Source organism: Apaloderma vittatum, unplaced genomic scaffold, assembly GCF_000703405.1.
Source record: "Apaloderma vittatum isolate BGI_N311 unplaced genomic scaffold, ASM70340v1 scaffold34553, whole genome shotgun sequence".
Taxonomy (NCBI): Eukaryota; Metazoa; Chordata; class Aves; order Trogoniformes; family Trogonidae; genus Apaloderma; species Apaloderma vittatum.
Window position 1 is genome coordinate 4,969 of NW_009708048.1, and position 14,656 is coordinate 19,624.

Below are 14,656 nucleotides of genomic sequence, written 5' to 3' on the forward strand. Positions count from 1 at the left end.
AGCTTCAGGACTCAACACTTCCGTCCGTGCATCATGCCACATCCAGAAGTAATACATTTGTACGTTGCTTTGGCTTCTAACCTGCCTGTAAGAATTACACTCATGCTCTCTTCTGAAGTATTTACATTTTGGTTTAGTGACTCTGGGTTACTGCTGTTCTGGCTGCAGTAACACAAATTATGTTTCTAGGTAGATGATGTATTTGCATTTTAAATGTTCAGATGTGTATTTTTTCAAAATGGTGTGCTTTGTGAGGTTAGTTTGTAAAATAGATCTGTTCTTGTCACCAAGCTTAGTGTTTGTGTTGCTCTTGGTAAGAGAGAGGGATGTTTTTGGATTTGTTTTATGTTAGCTTCTAAAAATACTGACAGGGTGAGCATTGTGTTTACCCCAAAATAAATACGCCTCTGGATGTTGATTCCACACTTAAAATAACTTAGGATTGGTTAATTGTTTTTAATCCCCAGTGCAATCAACACAAAAATAACATTATCCAAAATTAGTAAGGATGGCACATAGACCTAGGCCAAGTGCCTTATGGGCATATCTGTCGCAATTACTTTTATTGCTTGTATTCGTAGTTCTTTCTGGTTGGAGACTTTGACTGATACTTGTTTATTCACACTTATTGTCTGTTGATTTTCCTTCATGCTGTTACTATGCACGTTTTCATTTTTTCTTTTGCCCTAACTTGCTGGGAAGCATAAAGGCATATTAGAAAGGTTAGAAATATTAGAAATGGTTAGAGAAATTGGAGGAAAACACATCCTGTATTTTGAGTGGAATCGTAAGGAGGCACTCCCCTACATCAGAAAAGTTTTTGAAATATTTTTGTCAAACTCAAGGCCTGTTTCATTTATCCTTTCAAGAAGAGAAATGGGTATAATATTGACTTCAAGTGGAAGAGTGATTACATTGCTTTAAGTTTTTATGTATCCTTCCGATGGAATACAGAAGGCTAATAGTGATTTGAAAAATCTGAATGTGAGGACTGTGCTACGATCACTCTGTTCAATCCTAGGAACCTTTTTAATTGCCACAGATTGTCATAAAGCCAAGTGGTGAAATAAAGCAATTAGAAACAAAATTATTATGTTAGTGACTTATGATTCTTGCATGTAAAAATGGTATTTTAACTTTTGTGTGTGCATGGGTATGTTTTAGCCCATTTGCTTGGTGCATGTCAGAGTAGCCTTTAAGAAACTGATCCCCTAAAACTTGAGATGAGTTTAATTTAGGTATTTGACTTAGAATATTCAATTTGATGAGCACAAAATTTGATTAATTTTTCTGTGGACAGCATAGTCTCTTGCTCTGAAAATCAAAACCCACGCAACTAATATTGCAGTGTGTCAGATTTACTTTGTGTTGCTGTGCATGACAAAAGTAGAGACAATACACTTCTGATTCCACATCCTCCATAAATGGTGTATTTAACTTTAATTAACTAGAGATGTTTAGTCAGAAAACTTCTGCAGTTCAAATGGAAATAACATCACTTAATTCCTTTGTCATGTTATCTCATACTTTGTGATTCAGGTTTTCATCTGTCTGATATATTCTGTGCCTACTCCCTAGTTAACTTTGAGTAATCTGTGTTAGTTAGTATGAAGTTGGTGAGCTACTTTAATTTTTCCAAGCAGCAAAGAGGTTTATTTATCAGGTAGTGCAAATCTGCTGCTGTAAACTTTCTGTTTGCTTTTTCTGCTCAGCAGAGGTGTTCAGGTATTTTAGTAATGATACTTTTGAAACATCTTGGGTAAATGACACAGTATTTTATCTTTAGATTTGACAATTTTAAACATGTGTATATAAAACTGCTGTAAAGACTGAGTGGATTGCTTATTGGGGGTAAGAGCATCCAAACCTTTCCTGTGTTGTTACGTAGGTGAAACCAGTAAGCATCAAGTCAAATACAGTAGCTCAGTCTGCTGCACAAGAGGACTAAAGCAACTGGAATGCTGGTGTTGAGTGGTTGCTTCTCACAAATTGTGCAAAGCTATGGGCAAGTGACAAAATAAATACATATTTTAAAAAGGGGAGATGACTTGGGAAAATTAAACTATAATTGTCTGGGTGACTCAGTGTACTTCTCAGTGCTTCCTTTCCCAGGGCTGACTAAGGTGAGTGAGTCGTTGGGAATATAGTGGAATGAAATTTCAGCATGGTGGTAAAGAGAAAAAAAAAAAATCAAAAGGAAATGGAAGCTTTTGAGATTAAGACCTGTAGGGGGTTCAGTAGTGATCTACAAATGTCTGAATTATATTTTAAAGGTTCTGGTTCATGTTTTGCTCATTTAATGTAATCAGTTTGTATCTAGATGCCTCACCTTATTGGTAAAATGGTCACTTTGGTAAAGAACATGTCTTGGTGAGAAAGGGTGAATGCAGTCTAGAAGTTCAGTAACTCACCTGTGTAAGAAAGAACTGCCATCAGTAGCTGAATTGGTTTGCAGAATATTCTGCCTTATGTAGGGGTATTTTGAAGTTTCTTTTTTGTTGCTGCAGTGCTTTTTTTTTTTTTTACATGTACATGATCCTTCTTTTTGCTTTCAGGTCTTGAGTATAAACTTACCTAAGTTGTAAAAATGGGAAGAATTTTCCTGGATCATATTGGTGGCACTCGCCTGTTCTCCTGTGCAAACTGCGACACGATTCTGACCAATCGTTCTGAGCTCATCTCCACTCGTTTTACAGGGGCCACGGGAAGAGCCTTTCTTTTTAACAAGGTTAGTAAGAAGCTGAGGGGGAACTACTATTTGATTTGGAAAAATGAGTGTTTGGGATATGAATCAGTCATCAAAGCTAAAATTTTCTTGACTAAAGTGTAATTGCTATTTTAATTTTTTAATTTTTATTTCATTCTGCTGTCTTTGAAGTCAAATTGATGGCAAGGTATCTAAATTAGTCTTTCAGTATTATATGTAAACTCTAAAGAGGATTGTGTGTATAGAGGCATCATGCCAAAATGCATGGAGTTTTAACTTTGGAGACTTCTGTAATATGAACCTCAAATTCACTGTGAGAGTATCTTTTACTTATCAAAGAGTTTTGAAGGCACTTTCATTTCTACTCAATTTAGAAAAAATGTCTAGGTAATATTCTGTTTAATTTCTAAAAAGCATTTAAGCTAACAGTAGTTTGGCAAATTTAGGTAACCACAGTCTCTCTTGGAGGCAGTGATAGTCTGATTTAGCTTCTTTTTTTAGTTCAGCAGATAGAAATGTGAAAGTCATAACTTGAGTGAATTGTAGCGTTATTTATTAACTCTTCCATATAGATTTGCCCATCAGACTCATTGAAAAGCAGCGATAATCCTTTGCTTTCTCACAGAGTTGCTAGCCATGTAATCATTGGTGTGTTTAGGTTTGGGTTTTTTTCTGGAAAGCCGTTTGACCACTGGCAGACTTGATGGAGGCATCAGTAATGTCTTCCTTAACTGTGCTCGGCCTTGGGATTTCTGGTATGCTGACTCCTGTCAGTAATATTTGTGTCTAAGTGTTAGGCTGCATAGATATAAAAGAGCTGTGCATCTGGTTTCTTTCTCATCCAATAAGCACTGGATCCTGGGGTTCAAATTTTTCTTGTGTTACATAGTGGAGCTTAGCCACAGAAATTTGGTTTTTACATTGCTGCAGTCAAATGCCTTACAGCTGAAGCTGAGAGAGCAAGCACAGTCAGGTGGAAACTTGAGAAAGCAATGCAGCACCATATTTTAGAGTCCTACCTCATATTTACAGCAGGGATATAGTTCTGACATCAGATTTTCAACAAACTACAAGTCTTGGTTCTGTGGTGATGCTGCCTAAACAAATTAAAAGTGTATTTTAAGCTGCTGAGATAACATATGAAAAAGGTGAATGTCTAATGCCTGTGTTCTCAGCCACTGGGCCTTTGTCTTTCTTTGATTATTTCAAAAGCACCCCAAGATTTTTTAAAGTGCCTCTTAATATTTTGGTTCTGATTCCTGGGAATAAGTGATCACATCTCTTTCTAGAAATAGTTTACATATATTATAAGTGAATTAATATCAATTAGTTGACAAGCTGTTGATTTGAACCTGATTTCTCACTTGAACCTGAACAAGGAACTCTTTGTTCTCATACACCTTGTGATAGCATTTCATGTCTCAGTTAAACAGGGTCATACGTCCCTGTGAAGCACATCTTTAAAGTGTTACCTTCTGAAGCAGAAGATTTTCAAGGGTTGTTGACTTACTCCACTGCAGTTTTGAGTTTGTGTGCAGTGCCACAGGCTGCACTTTTTAAGACAGTGATAAGTCGTGTATGTTGTCACCAAGCTTTGCTCCAGGCAGACTAATCCTTTCTATTCTGTATTCCCTGTATGTTTGTACCAGGTGGTAAATCTGCAATACAGCGAAGTTCAGGATCGGGTCATGCTCACTGGCCGCCACATGGTTCGTGATGTGAGCTGCAAGAACTGCAACAGCAAACTGGGGTGGATCTATGAATTTGCCACTGAAGACAGCCAGCGCTACAAGGAAGGCCGTGTTATCCTGGAACGAGCGCTGGTCCGAGAGAGCGAAGGATTTGAGGAGCATGTTCCATCTGACAATTCCTGAAGAGACTTCAGTCTCTTCTCAGGTTCTCTTCAAGCGAAACTCAAAAATAATAAAATCAACAAAAAAATCTGCTTACATACACTGTCACCTTAGCATCAGAGTCGGATTCATGGACTACAGAGTGGGAAAGATTGTGAGAGTATTTCAGATGGAACCTTCCTTTCTTTATTCCTTTTATATTTTACTTTCCCTCCAGCAGCTGTTTATAGAAAGAATGTTGTGCAGATGCTGTTACTTTTTCTCTCTTGCATTTACATCTGTTAGATTTGAGATTGTATCTACAGATATGGTGGGCTAAAAAGAAAATATGTGGGGGATTTGTCTTTTGTTAGAGAGAAATTCAATGAGGTGGGTTTTATTTAGTTTGCACAAACTGATGTCAGCATAAGTTATTTTAAAACTACAGATTTTTTTTTTTTTAAGTATATTCCAATTTTTGGCTTAAGTTTTTAGGCAAGGATTTTGGGGTTTTTTGTTTGGGTTTGTTTTGGGGTTTTGGTTGTTTTTTTTTCTTACCCAGTCTTTTCACCTGATTTGCTAGCAAAAGTAAAGAGATCCGAATTTGTGCCGAATGCTAAAGGTTCAGTGTTGGTACAGCTTGGGCTGGCCCTTGTGCCATATTCTTGTTGAGGTTGATTGGTAGCACAGAGCCCATTATTTCTTGTCATTCTTGACCCAAAGATGTCACCATTCCGTGTTTATTTGTGAAGTCCCATTCACCATGTAAACTGGTGTTGATCGGAAACTATTCTTGAAATAGGGCAAAACTGCTTGGCTTTTTTTAACTTTAACTGATGTAACTTATAAGCATAGTAATAATATAAAATAATAGTTGTCTGTTAAGTCTTGCGTTGCTTACAAATCAAGCTGTGTTTGTAATGATAGGGATCCACTGAGAAACTACTGTTTCAGTAGTAATTTTTTTTCGTTTCTCTACTAATCTCATTAAGTAGACAGGGAATTGCAAATCTTAATTCTTCTTCAAGTAGCTTTCTTTAAACCCAGAACTTCCTATGTTAAACACAGCTGCTGTGTAAAAGGAGAAGATTGCCAGCATGTTTGTTCATGCCTAGAGTTATGCAATCTGCATCTCTTGAAAAGATTAACTTAAACAGCTTGTTTTCAAATGCTGCTTCTGGTGTTGAAACCTTTATCTTTCAACTTCGTTGAACCTTTTCATTGTGATGTTACGTTTTATCTTTCTGAGCAGCAGTACATGTCAGCCTAGTAGTAACTAGTGACTTGGATTCCTGCTTTTTTCTTGTAGAGGTCAGCTCTGTTTAAAACGGTGATCTTGCTTGCCTTTTTAGCAAAAATGCTCTTCATTAACTTAACTCAAGGGTGCCCAAACACTTTCATTGTGTCTTAAGCCATAAGTGAAGATCTCAAGGGCTGAAATTTATTTGAATGTTAGATATGTATGATTCCTTATCAGAGATGCAAGTTGGTTTTGTTTGTTTTTTTTTCTTCTTGGGTAAGTTGTGATCAACGAGAAATAAGTTACCCACAGATGTACAAGAGGGGGGAACTCCCCCCCCCCCATCTAACTGAACAGATCAGCACTCTGACCTTTCAGAATAACTTTTCTTTGCTAGTCACAGCTCCATATGTGAAAATACAATGTGGAGAGTGACTATGCAGAGTATCTTTCTCAGTTACATTTTTTTAGTTGTCAAGTGGCAATTTGGACACCCCTGACTTGAATCTACTGCCTATTTCATGTAAAAGTAGCTTTATTATAGAATTGTCACATAGAAAGAAGACAGAGTAGATCACATACCAGAGCTGTGCTTGAATCAAGCTGCTTAAACAATAGTGTACTTGTGCCTCAAATGAATCAGTTTTTGCACTGAGTACAGTAGTACCCCATTATCTTGTACTTCTGTCCTTCACAGACCCTAAAAGCCCCATTAGCATGGTTCTCTGCAGTACTTTTCTTGTACTTCTGACATTACAGTACAATAAAGTATGTTTTGTCCTGAATTGATATTTGCTGTTCTCTTTGAGTAATTTTTGTGGAGTCTGTCAACAGAATGACATAACCTGTCTTCCATTCCCTACATGCAGTAAATCACTGAGTTTCCATAGCACAGTAACAAGCTGGTGATGAGCATCTCTCTGAATAGGAGTCAAGAGACTGCACTGTTGATTTTAGTGGGTGCTAAGCAAAGCATCATGCAGACCACATGGATAATGGGAAGCCTTCAATTTACTGCTGTAAAAAAAGAATAAAACCAGGAAATTGCTCATTTAATGGAATTCTGGGTGCCAGACATCTCCAGTCTTTGAAAAGGTGGCAAACTAAAGAAAATTTTAACTTCTGCAAGAAATGTGAAGTTTTAGTTTCTGAAATGGCTTGAGAATTGAAGAATTGGGAATTTGTGTATCTGGAATTCTGTGACCTTTTTTATTTGCATGCAGGTGTTAGGGAGAAGCCTTCTGCTAGGAGCAGGTTGACTTTATAAGCGGTAGCTAAAGAACTTAGGTGAGAGGATAATTATACTGGTGTAATGTTGCCTCATGGGCTTGTTCTAACGTATTATGACCTCTTCATTTGGGTAGGATGTTAGACTGTGAGATATTAAAAGTTACTTTCCCCAATTTGAAAAACACTACTGCGGTGAATTCATTAAAAGTCTGTGAGATTTAAGCAAGTCCATTGTGGCTTTAAAACAGCAGAGTTTGGATTTCTCTTTTGACTTAGGTCTTGTGCTCTCCCGTATCACCTTGATGGCTCTGTGGGAGAGTTTAGCCTTGTAATTTTTGACTGCTTCTCCTTGGGACGCTTTGTGTGTGAATACAGATAACTTATCTGGCTGCCAACAGAGGAGACATTGCAGTTTGGCGTTCAATGTTATTCTGTAGTAGTGCGGTAGCCTTGGATTCCCAAACGAGGCATGACTGGCACAGCAAAATGTGCCACTAGACGTAAACTTGTGCCTGGCATCCCATCTCTTAGGTGAAGGAGGCAAGGAAATGACAGTGCACGACAGTTCCGCTGTGGGTTTATGGAGACCAGAATTTGTGTTCTTAGGCTGCAGCTCAGCCTAGCAGTGGTGTTACGCATTTTGCCCACAGTTGTCTTCGAGTTTATATTACTCAACGCTATGATCTCATCCTGTAGTTGCAGCCTAGGTGTGCCTGAAACTTCACTGCCATTTTGACAAAACACAGCTTTAGGAAGATGGAAAGATTGGATGGTGTGTTTGTGGATGGAAAAAGCATTTTAGTTATGCTTTCTGTGGATGTTCAGAAGAACTTTTGAAATGGGATACGTTATGGCTCTGTTGGAAAACGTAGCGTTACACTGGGCTTTGGGGATGGATGGTCAGCTGACACAGGCTTAGTTTTACAGGGCAAGCTCGTCCCTACGGATTTCTGTCAGAGCTGTAGAAATCAAGTCAGCAGATCCTCAGTGGATTTAACAGGTAAGGAGCTGGTGAAACTGCAGTTCAGGACACAATTGCCAGGTGTAAGGAAGAGGTGACTGGGCACTGATGTGGGAAAAAGACTACTTGGTTAATCAGCCCTATTTTAGAAGAGAATCCTAAGCTGTGAAGTTCCAGTACGATTCTGCAAAAGCTAGAAATAGTGTGTTGTGTTTCCTTCTTGGGCCTGCTTTCATTTCTTAAACAAGCCACTAATAAACTGAAAAAAGAAAAAAAATCCCACGAAACTTGGGTTCCTGTGGATCTTGAAGCCTGACAGATTAAATGCTTCAGATGTTTTAGTTTGCTTGGGACACTGATTAGGATTGCTTTTGAGTTTGTGCCTTGTTTTGCAGGACTTTAAAAGACTAAGCAGTTTTGAAGCCCTTCTCTTCATAAGCTGGAATTAAAATTGCCCAATAACTTCAAAAGATCTCTTTGAGTGGTCAGGTGGTATGACCTGATGGATGGTGTCACTGTGTCAGCCTTTTTCTTCTTTCAGGAAATCTGAAATGTGGTCAAAGAAAATGAGCTCCCGTCTGTCTCAGCAACTATTGTGTAGTCAAGACATTCAGCAGCTTCTGACAAGCCTAATTTTGAGAGTGTGGAGTTGTGCCTGGTCTCATAGTTCCCTCACCATCTTTCTGGTCTAAGGGTTTCTGGTATGTGTAGGAAATTGTGAGGGGAAAAAAAATCTCACGCTTGCCTCCCAGCTTTTTGTTTGTTTACTAATAGGGTTGTTCTTACTCAAATGGATTTGTGTGATACTAGTAAAATTGCTGGCTGTCTAATGCCAGTCTTTCACTAGGTGAAGGGTCTTCTGGCAGGGTATTAGTGACATTATCTCTCTCATCCTGGAGTCTGGGAAGAGGGTGTCTGGGAGTGATACTTGCCTGGACGTCCTGCTCTGGGTAGAGGTGATGGGAATGTCCTTGTTCACCCCGTTGGCAGAACATCTCCGTTCCATTGCTGTGCTATGTCTCTTTCCATCTGATGTTATTGTAGGTGCAATCTGTTCAAGTTTGCATTGCAGCTCCTCCTTTTAGAAAGGTGGTGACTATGAGACAGCAGTCTGTGCCCCTTAAACGTGGCATTTCTCTCTCAAGGACCTGTAATACCTACAGTTTGGTACAGGCTGCTCTGGTGCTCAGTTGGAAAGGGTGGCAGTGTTCCTGTTTCATTTGTTACTGCAAAAAATAAACCCTGGCATTTGTCTAGGAGATGGCCCGACTCTGTGATGGGAGGCAGGTTCTGGAAGAGACACAGATAAAAGGGGAAGGAAAACATTTGTGTATGTGTGTGAGGGGGGATTCAAGTCTTAACTAAACCAGACAAATTCACTCAGAAGCAGCAGAGGTGGGAGAAATTCCAGAGGTAAACATTGCATCTTTTCTTTGACTCTTGTGGTTTAAGGGAAACTCAAAATCTCTTGGACATTGTAGAGGATTTAAGATCCCCTGATAAATAGAGGAAAAGACTGAATAACCACTCCTGTTTCCTTGAGAAAGCTTATTGAATGTCATTGCTGTAGGATGCTGATAATGAGAAGTGCAGAACCAGAGCTAAGTTTCTGGCCTGTTTGTGATTGGGTGAAGGCAGCTGGAAAGTATTTGTCCTTCAAAGTAGGCCCTGTTTTTGTTCTGATTATCTGAAGCAGTTAATGCTACCAGAAACTTGTTTCATATGGAAGTAAAAATAGGAGAAGTAACAAAAATCTGTGGCATGAGTTTGCATTTCCTAGGTCTCTGATGGGTAAGTGGGAGAGAAAAGTGTTCAGACCCCATAGTTTGACTCTGCTGATGAGAGAGATGAGTGTTTCCCTGACATCAGGACCTAGTGCTGTTTCCTTCTAGGACTTGGGAATGTTTAGAGATGGGATTTTGCTTTCTACTTTTGGAAGCATTTGATCTGACTGTTGTAAACATTTGCAAGCACATTTACTGTGTACCATAGTTGTTTGCAGACCAATAGCAGACACTGCAACAGAAGAAGCTGATGAAATAGGGAGACCACTTTCCTACTGGGGGAACACAAAGCAGGATGACTAGCTCATGCGAAGGTGCTCAGCCAAAAAACTGCCTATTAGTGTTCATCTGTCCTTATAGATCAGGTATAACAATCCCTTGCATTTGGAGGAGTTTGAAGACTTAGTCTAAGCACAACTACATGGTGAGTAAAGAAGGAAGAAGAGGGTGTTACTTTTCAGGAGTAGATCCTTGCTCATGTGCACCAACCAGAAGGTATCATGCTCTGAGCGAAGTGGTGAGAACTCAGGTGCCCCTGTGGAGAGGGTGCAGAAACAGCCTCTGTGGCTGTGCTACTGCTGGTATTGGCCAGCAGATTTTTCTCCCCATCCTACCCATTTGTATTAAGTCTGTTCTGGAAATCTGTAGGCAGGTATGCTTTAGTCCACACAGTGCAGCTGCCCATGCCCTCAAGTAAAGTAAGTTGTTTAAGCTTCCTTAGGGCAATCTTTCTGGTTTAGGGTTTAGGGGGAAAGTAAAACCTTACCTCAGCCAGCACTCACAGATATAGGTGGTGACATGCATGCATGCATGCAAAAAAAAAAAAAAGCTGTAAGTGGATGAATCTAACAATTGCTGCACCTTCCCTACAGAATTAGCACAGTTGAAGGATTTTGGGGAAGTACCTGTTTTTGGCAATATTAGAGGGTCACTTCTGGTATCACTGTACCAGCATGACAGATTAGTTGTTGCAGCTCAGAAAGGATCAATGGATTGTCTATTCCATATTTCCTTTCTGATGAGGGATTAGATTAGTGATGTACTCCATAAGCCTCCACTCTAGGGACATAGTTTTACAGCATGATTTCTTATTGTAGCCAAAAGTACATTAGAGAGATAACAATTTAGGTCACAAAAGTAGAACACAAAAAATGCCAGATTTCCGATGGATTCAGTAGCACGTGGTTATGTTGTCCTTGCATACATGCAGCCTGGAGGTGAAAGTAGTGTTTGATCACAAGAATAAGGATGGCACCATCATCACCCTTTTATAGGTATGCATTGAACTTGTATTTAAAAACCTGTGTTCTACCATTCTTAACCCTTGACTGTTTGACTTTTTAATAATTTTGTTTCTAAAGGTGATTTTGGATAGGAACTTTCTAATGTGTGATTAAGAGGTAAAACTGAAAGAAACTCAGATTAAGCATTTGTAAATGCTGGCTTCTTCATGACTGGGATTTGAACTGGGAAGCCCATTAGGTACAGTAACCGTTACTACTTACACTGCAAGGCTGACTGCTACTTAACCAGGAAGCTTTTCATCAAAGAAGGCTGAGTAGATGTCAGACCTAGGCCTTAGAGTTTTTCATTTGCTGTACGGTCTCAGCATGGGGTAGGGAACTTCTCTTCAGTTTGTATGCTGGTGCTGGTTAGAGTTAGAGCTGGGGGGGCGTAGAGTTTTAGTTTCATTTGGGTTTGTTTTGGTTTTTTCTCCCCCCCTCCTGATGCCTGGAGTTGGTGAATTTCCTGCCCCATACAGGACTTTGGAGGAAGAGATGGGAAGATGAAAATTATTCTGTATTTCCTACCCAGACTGCTTAACTGTCTTTGCTTTGTACCTCCTGTTTCATTCATGTTCTGTGTCAAGGACAGAAATACCCCATGATTCATGTGCCACATTTCTGGGGAAGGGAGGAGCAGTTGGAGGCAGCTTACTGTCTATCTCACCCCACTTAATTCGCTCTATCAAGCTGCAGGTAAAGCTCAGGGCTTCTGGCTGCCTGTCAAAACAACCCTGAGGCACAGAAAAACAACAGCTTTTAACTCAGTCTAGTGCTGATTTAGGACAAAAAAATTCCAATGTTTGTATGAAACCAAATAGAAACATGAAAGCTATTGTCCCCATAAAACTCACTTCAGCAGCATTGGTGGTTTTATGTCAAAAGGCTGAAGGAGAAGATGGTGAAAGGCTGCCACAGGGAGGGTGGGGAAGGCAAAGGCAAGAAGGATATTCTGGCAGGCATTTTGCAGCTTCTTGCTGGCAGTGTTGATGCCGAGATGTGGGTTCCAGGTGCCTTGGGGAAGGCACTGGCTCCTTTACCTGTCTCCTCCTTTTCTATCCCTTCTCTCCCTATTCTCTGCAGCCCCTTCGTGCTTTGTTCCTCCTTCTGCAGCCTCTGCTTTTGCCTTTTGTCATCTCCCCACACTGCCTTTCTTTCCTCTCCTTCCTGCCCAGCTTCTTGCATCCCTGGTGGGTTTTCAGCAGGTGACCTTGTTCCTCCCAGCATGGCATCAGAAGCTGCAGTTCTCTGGTGCCAGGCTCCGCTCTTTGCTGCAGGCTCCTCCTCACCCCTGCACTTTGACAGCAATGCTGGTGGCGTGGCCGTCTGGTGACCTGGTGCAGGGACACAGAAAGGCTGGTGCTGGTCTGATTCACTGGGCTGTCACGCAAACAGCACTTGCTTGCAGACCGCTAAGGGATGATGCAAACAGCAGCCAAGGCGTGCTTGCGCTGGCACTGCCTCTGAAATCAGGTTTTTATCCCTGTCCCTTCCATGCTGCCAAGGAGGCATGAAGAACACAGACACAAGTGAAGAGATTTTACTGTTCTCAATTCCTGTTCTGATGGTACAAGATGCTCAGGAAAGACAGGTATGGAGAATGGTCTGCTTGTTTCTTCCACACGGACAAAGAACAACTTGGAACACTGGCACCTTCCTCTGCAGACATACAGGCAGCAGGCAAAACGCGCATACTGGTGTGACAACTCTGACCAGATTTCAAGACCTAGGTCCAAAGTATTGTGTCACAAAAAAAAAATTTAACATAGTGATTAGACACCTTGGTTTAAATGAGCAAACTTTTAAAAAAACTCCCCTGATCTTGTTTTCAGAAATGCCTAACCTTTTCTAGATGAGCTATTTTAGAACATTGTAACCTATCCTGAAGCAGACCTCCAGCATCGAAAACTTAAGTGTTTACTACTTGATAAGTAAAATTATAACCAGCTGAAAACAGAGCTGTGTATTGAAAAGTGCCAAGTAGCCTTAATTTAGGAGTCACTTTTTGCACAGACATTTGAGTTTGCCAGAAAAGAAAGGAGAGCCCAGCTGCCAACAAGTGCATCAGTTTGGACACATTTTTGCCTTTCGTTTACTGTGCTTTGGTATCTCTTTTCAGGATGCATACATACACCTGGCTTTTCTTGACTTAAATAGGTAGTTGTATAAACTCTAGCAGAGGCACATGTTTTTGTCCATCTTTTAACACAGTAAAGTTATTTACAATAATGTCTTGGAAATGGTTTAGTTCAGTGACCTTTTCCAGCACTGACTAGCTGCCAAATAATCAGTGCTTGAAAGACTCTGAACCTGATTCTTCTCTCCTTTGCACAGTTTTGGTTTTTTTTTTTTCCTCTTGTCATGATCTGACTTCATTGGAGACACTCATTTCCTACAGGCTTGGTCTGAATAGAAATATATATATATTTATGTATATATTCAGAATATGTATACATACACATATATATAAGTTATATAGAATAGAAAAGAAATCACAGTAACTGATGGCTTTCAGTTTTACTTGGCATTGTGCACACATGCTGGGATTCCTAGTTTCCTAAAGCACACTTGTAAGCACCTTTTCCCTTAAGAATATCTCTGCAGGTGTTCTTTAGAGTTTTGTGTGACTTGCTGTCAGCTGCAAATTTCCCTGTCTGCACCAGTTAGAAGACTGGATCAAAACCTTTGTGTAAGAACACTAAAGAGTTTCTTTTCCTTTTCTTTCTGTAGACAGTACAAAATAAGGTCCTGGCTTGAGGTCTAAGAACTAATGCTGGGAAAAAACTTTGTTGGCCTGTGGTGGCAGGGAAGTGCTGCTTGGTGAAGGCGCACGCTGAGGATGTGTAACCTGAGGGTAACAGAGAGTGAGGCTATATTATCCCAAATACTAATTCAGTTTTCCTCTTTCTACTTCACTGAATCCATGTCGTTCTTACTAATCAAGTGGTGTTCAGAGGTCTTACTGACTTTTTTTTTTTTGAGTTTGCAGGTGAGATTGGTGTGAAATGTGCCAGAGACTCAAACAAGGGTCCTCAACAGACATTCCACCTCTCTGGTTTGAAACTGTTCCTGGAGGCCTTGAAGATTAATGTAGGATCATTTCCATCACTCCCTTAACAAATGCAGTACTTCTGACTCAGCTGCTGCCTCTATGCTTTGCAAGTATCTGATTACCAGCCCCAGTTTAACAAAATCCTAGATGGTGCTGCCTGCAGCTGGTGGGGTGGGACAGAGGTGAAAAAATTAATTTACAGGAGGGGAAGTAAGCAGTGACAGGGACCCATGCATAGAGAGACCATTATTTAGCTCTCTCAGCCTGAGAAACAATGGGAAAGGAGAATGCTGCAGCTGGGCACTGCGGTATGTATCCATAGATAATGGATTGCCTTGCATGCTCCCTCTGATATAATTTTTTATAAAGAGATATTTTGCACTCCTCTCGTACTTGATGTGGCCAGATCATAGAGAGAAATGTTTGCACTGTCAAATTTCTACTGCATGTGTTGCTTCATCTGCATGTCTGTGTGGGATAAATCCAGCTTCTATGCACAGCACTGGTGCTCCATACGTCAGCTCTATTTTAAAGATTTCTATTGAGAAAACGCTGTTGCACTCCCTT

At 40.2% G+C, this 14,656-nt stretch overlaps 1 protein-coding gene across 1 annotated transcript; it reads left to right on the plus strand.

Moving 5' to 3' along the window:
• The first annotated feature begins 2,551 nt into the window (after nucleotides 1–2,551).
• On the plus strand, nucleotides 2,552–5,017 carry YPEL5 (yippee-like 5 (Drosophila)). Its single transcript, XM_009866418.1, has 2 exons — nucleotides 2,552–2,728; nucleotides 4,357–5,017. The coding sequence occupies exons 1-2, from the start codon at nucleotides 2,588–2,590 to the stop codon at nucleotides 4,579–4,581; spliced, it is 366 nt and encodes a 121-aa protein (XP_009864720.1). The 5' UTR covers nucleotides 2,552–2,587; the 3' UTR covers nucleotides 4,582–5,017.
• Nucleotides 5,018–14,656: the final 9,639 nt, after the last annotated feature.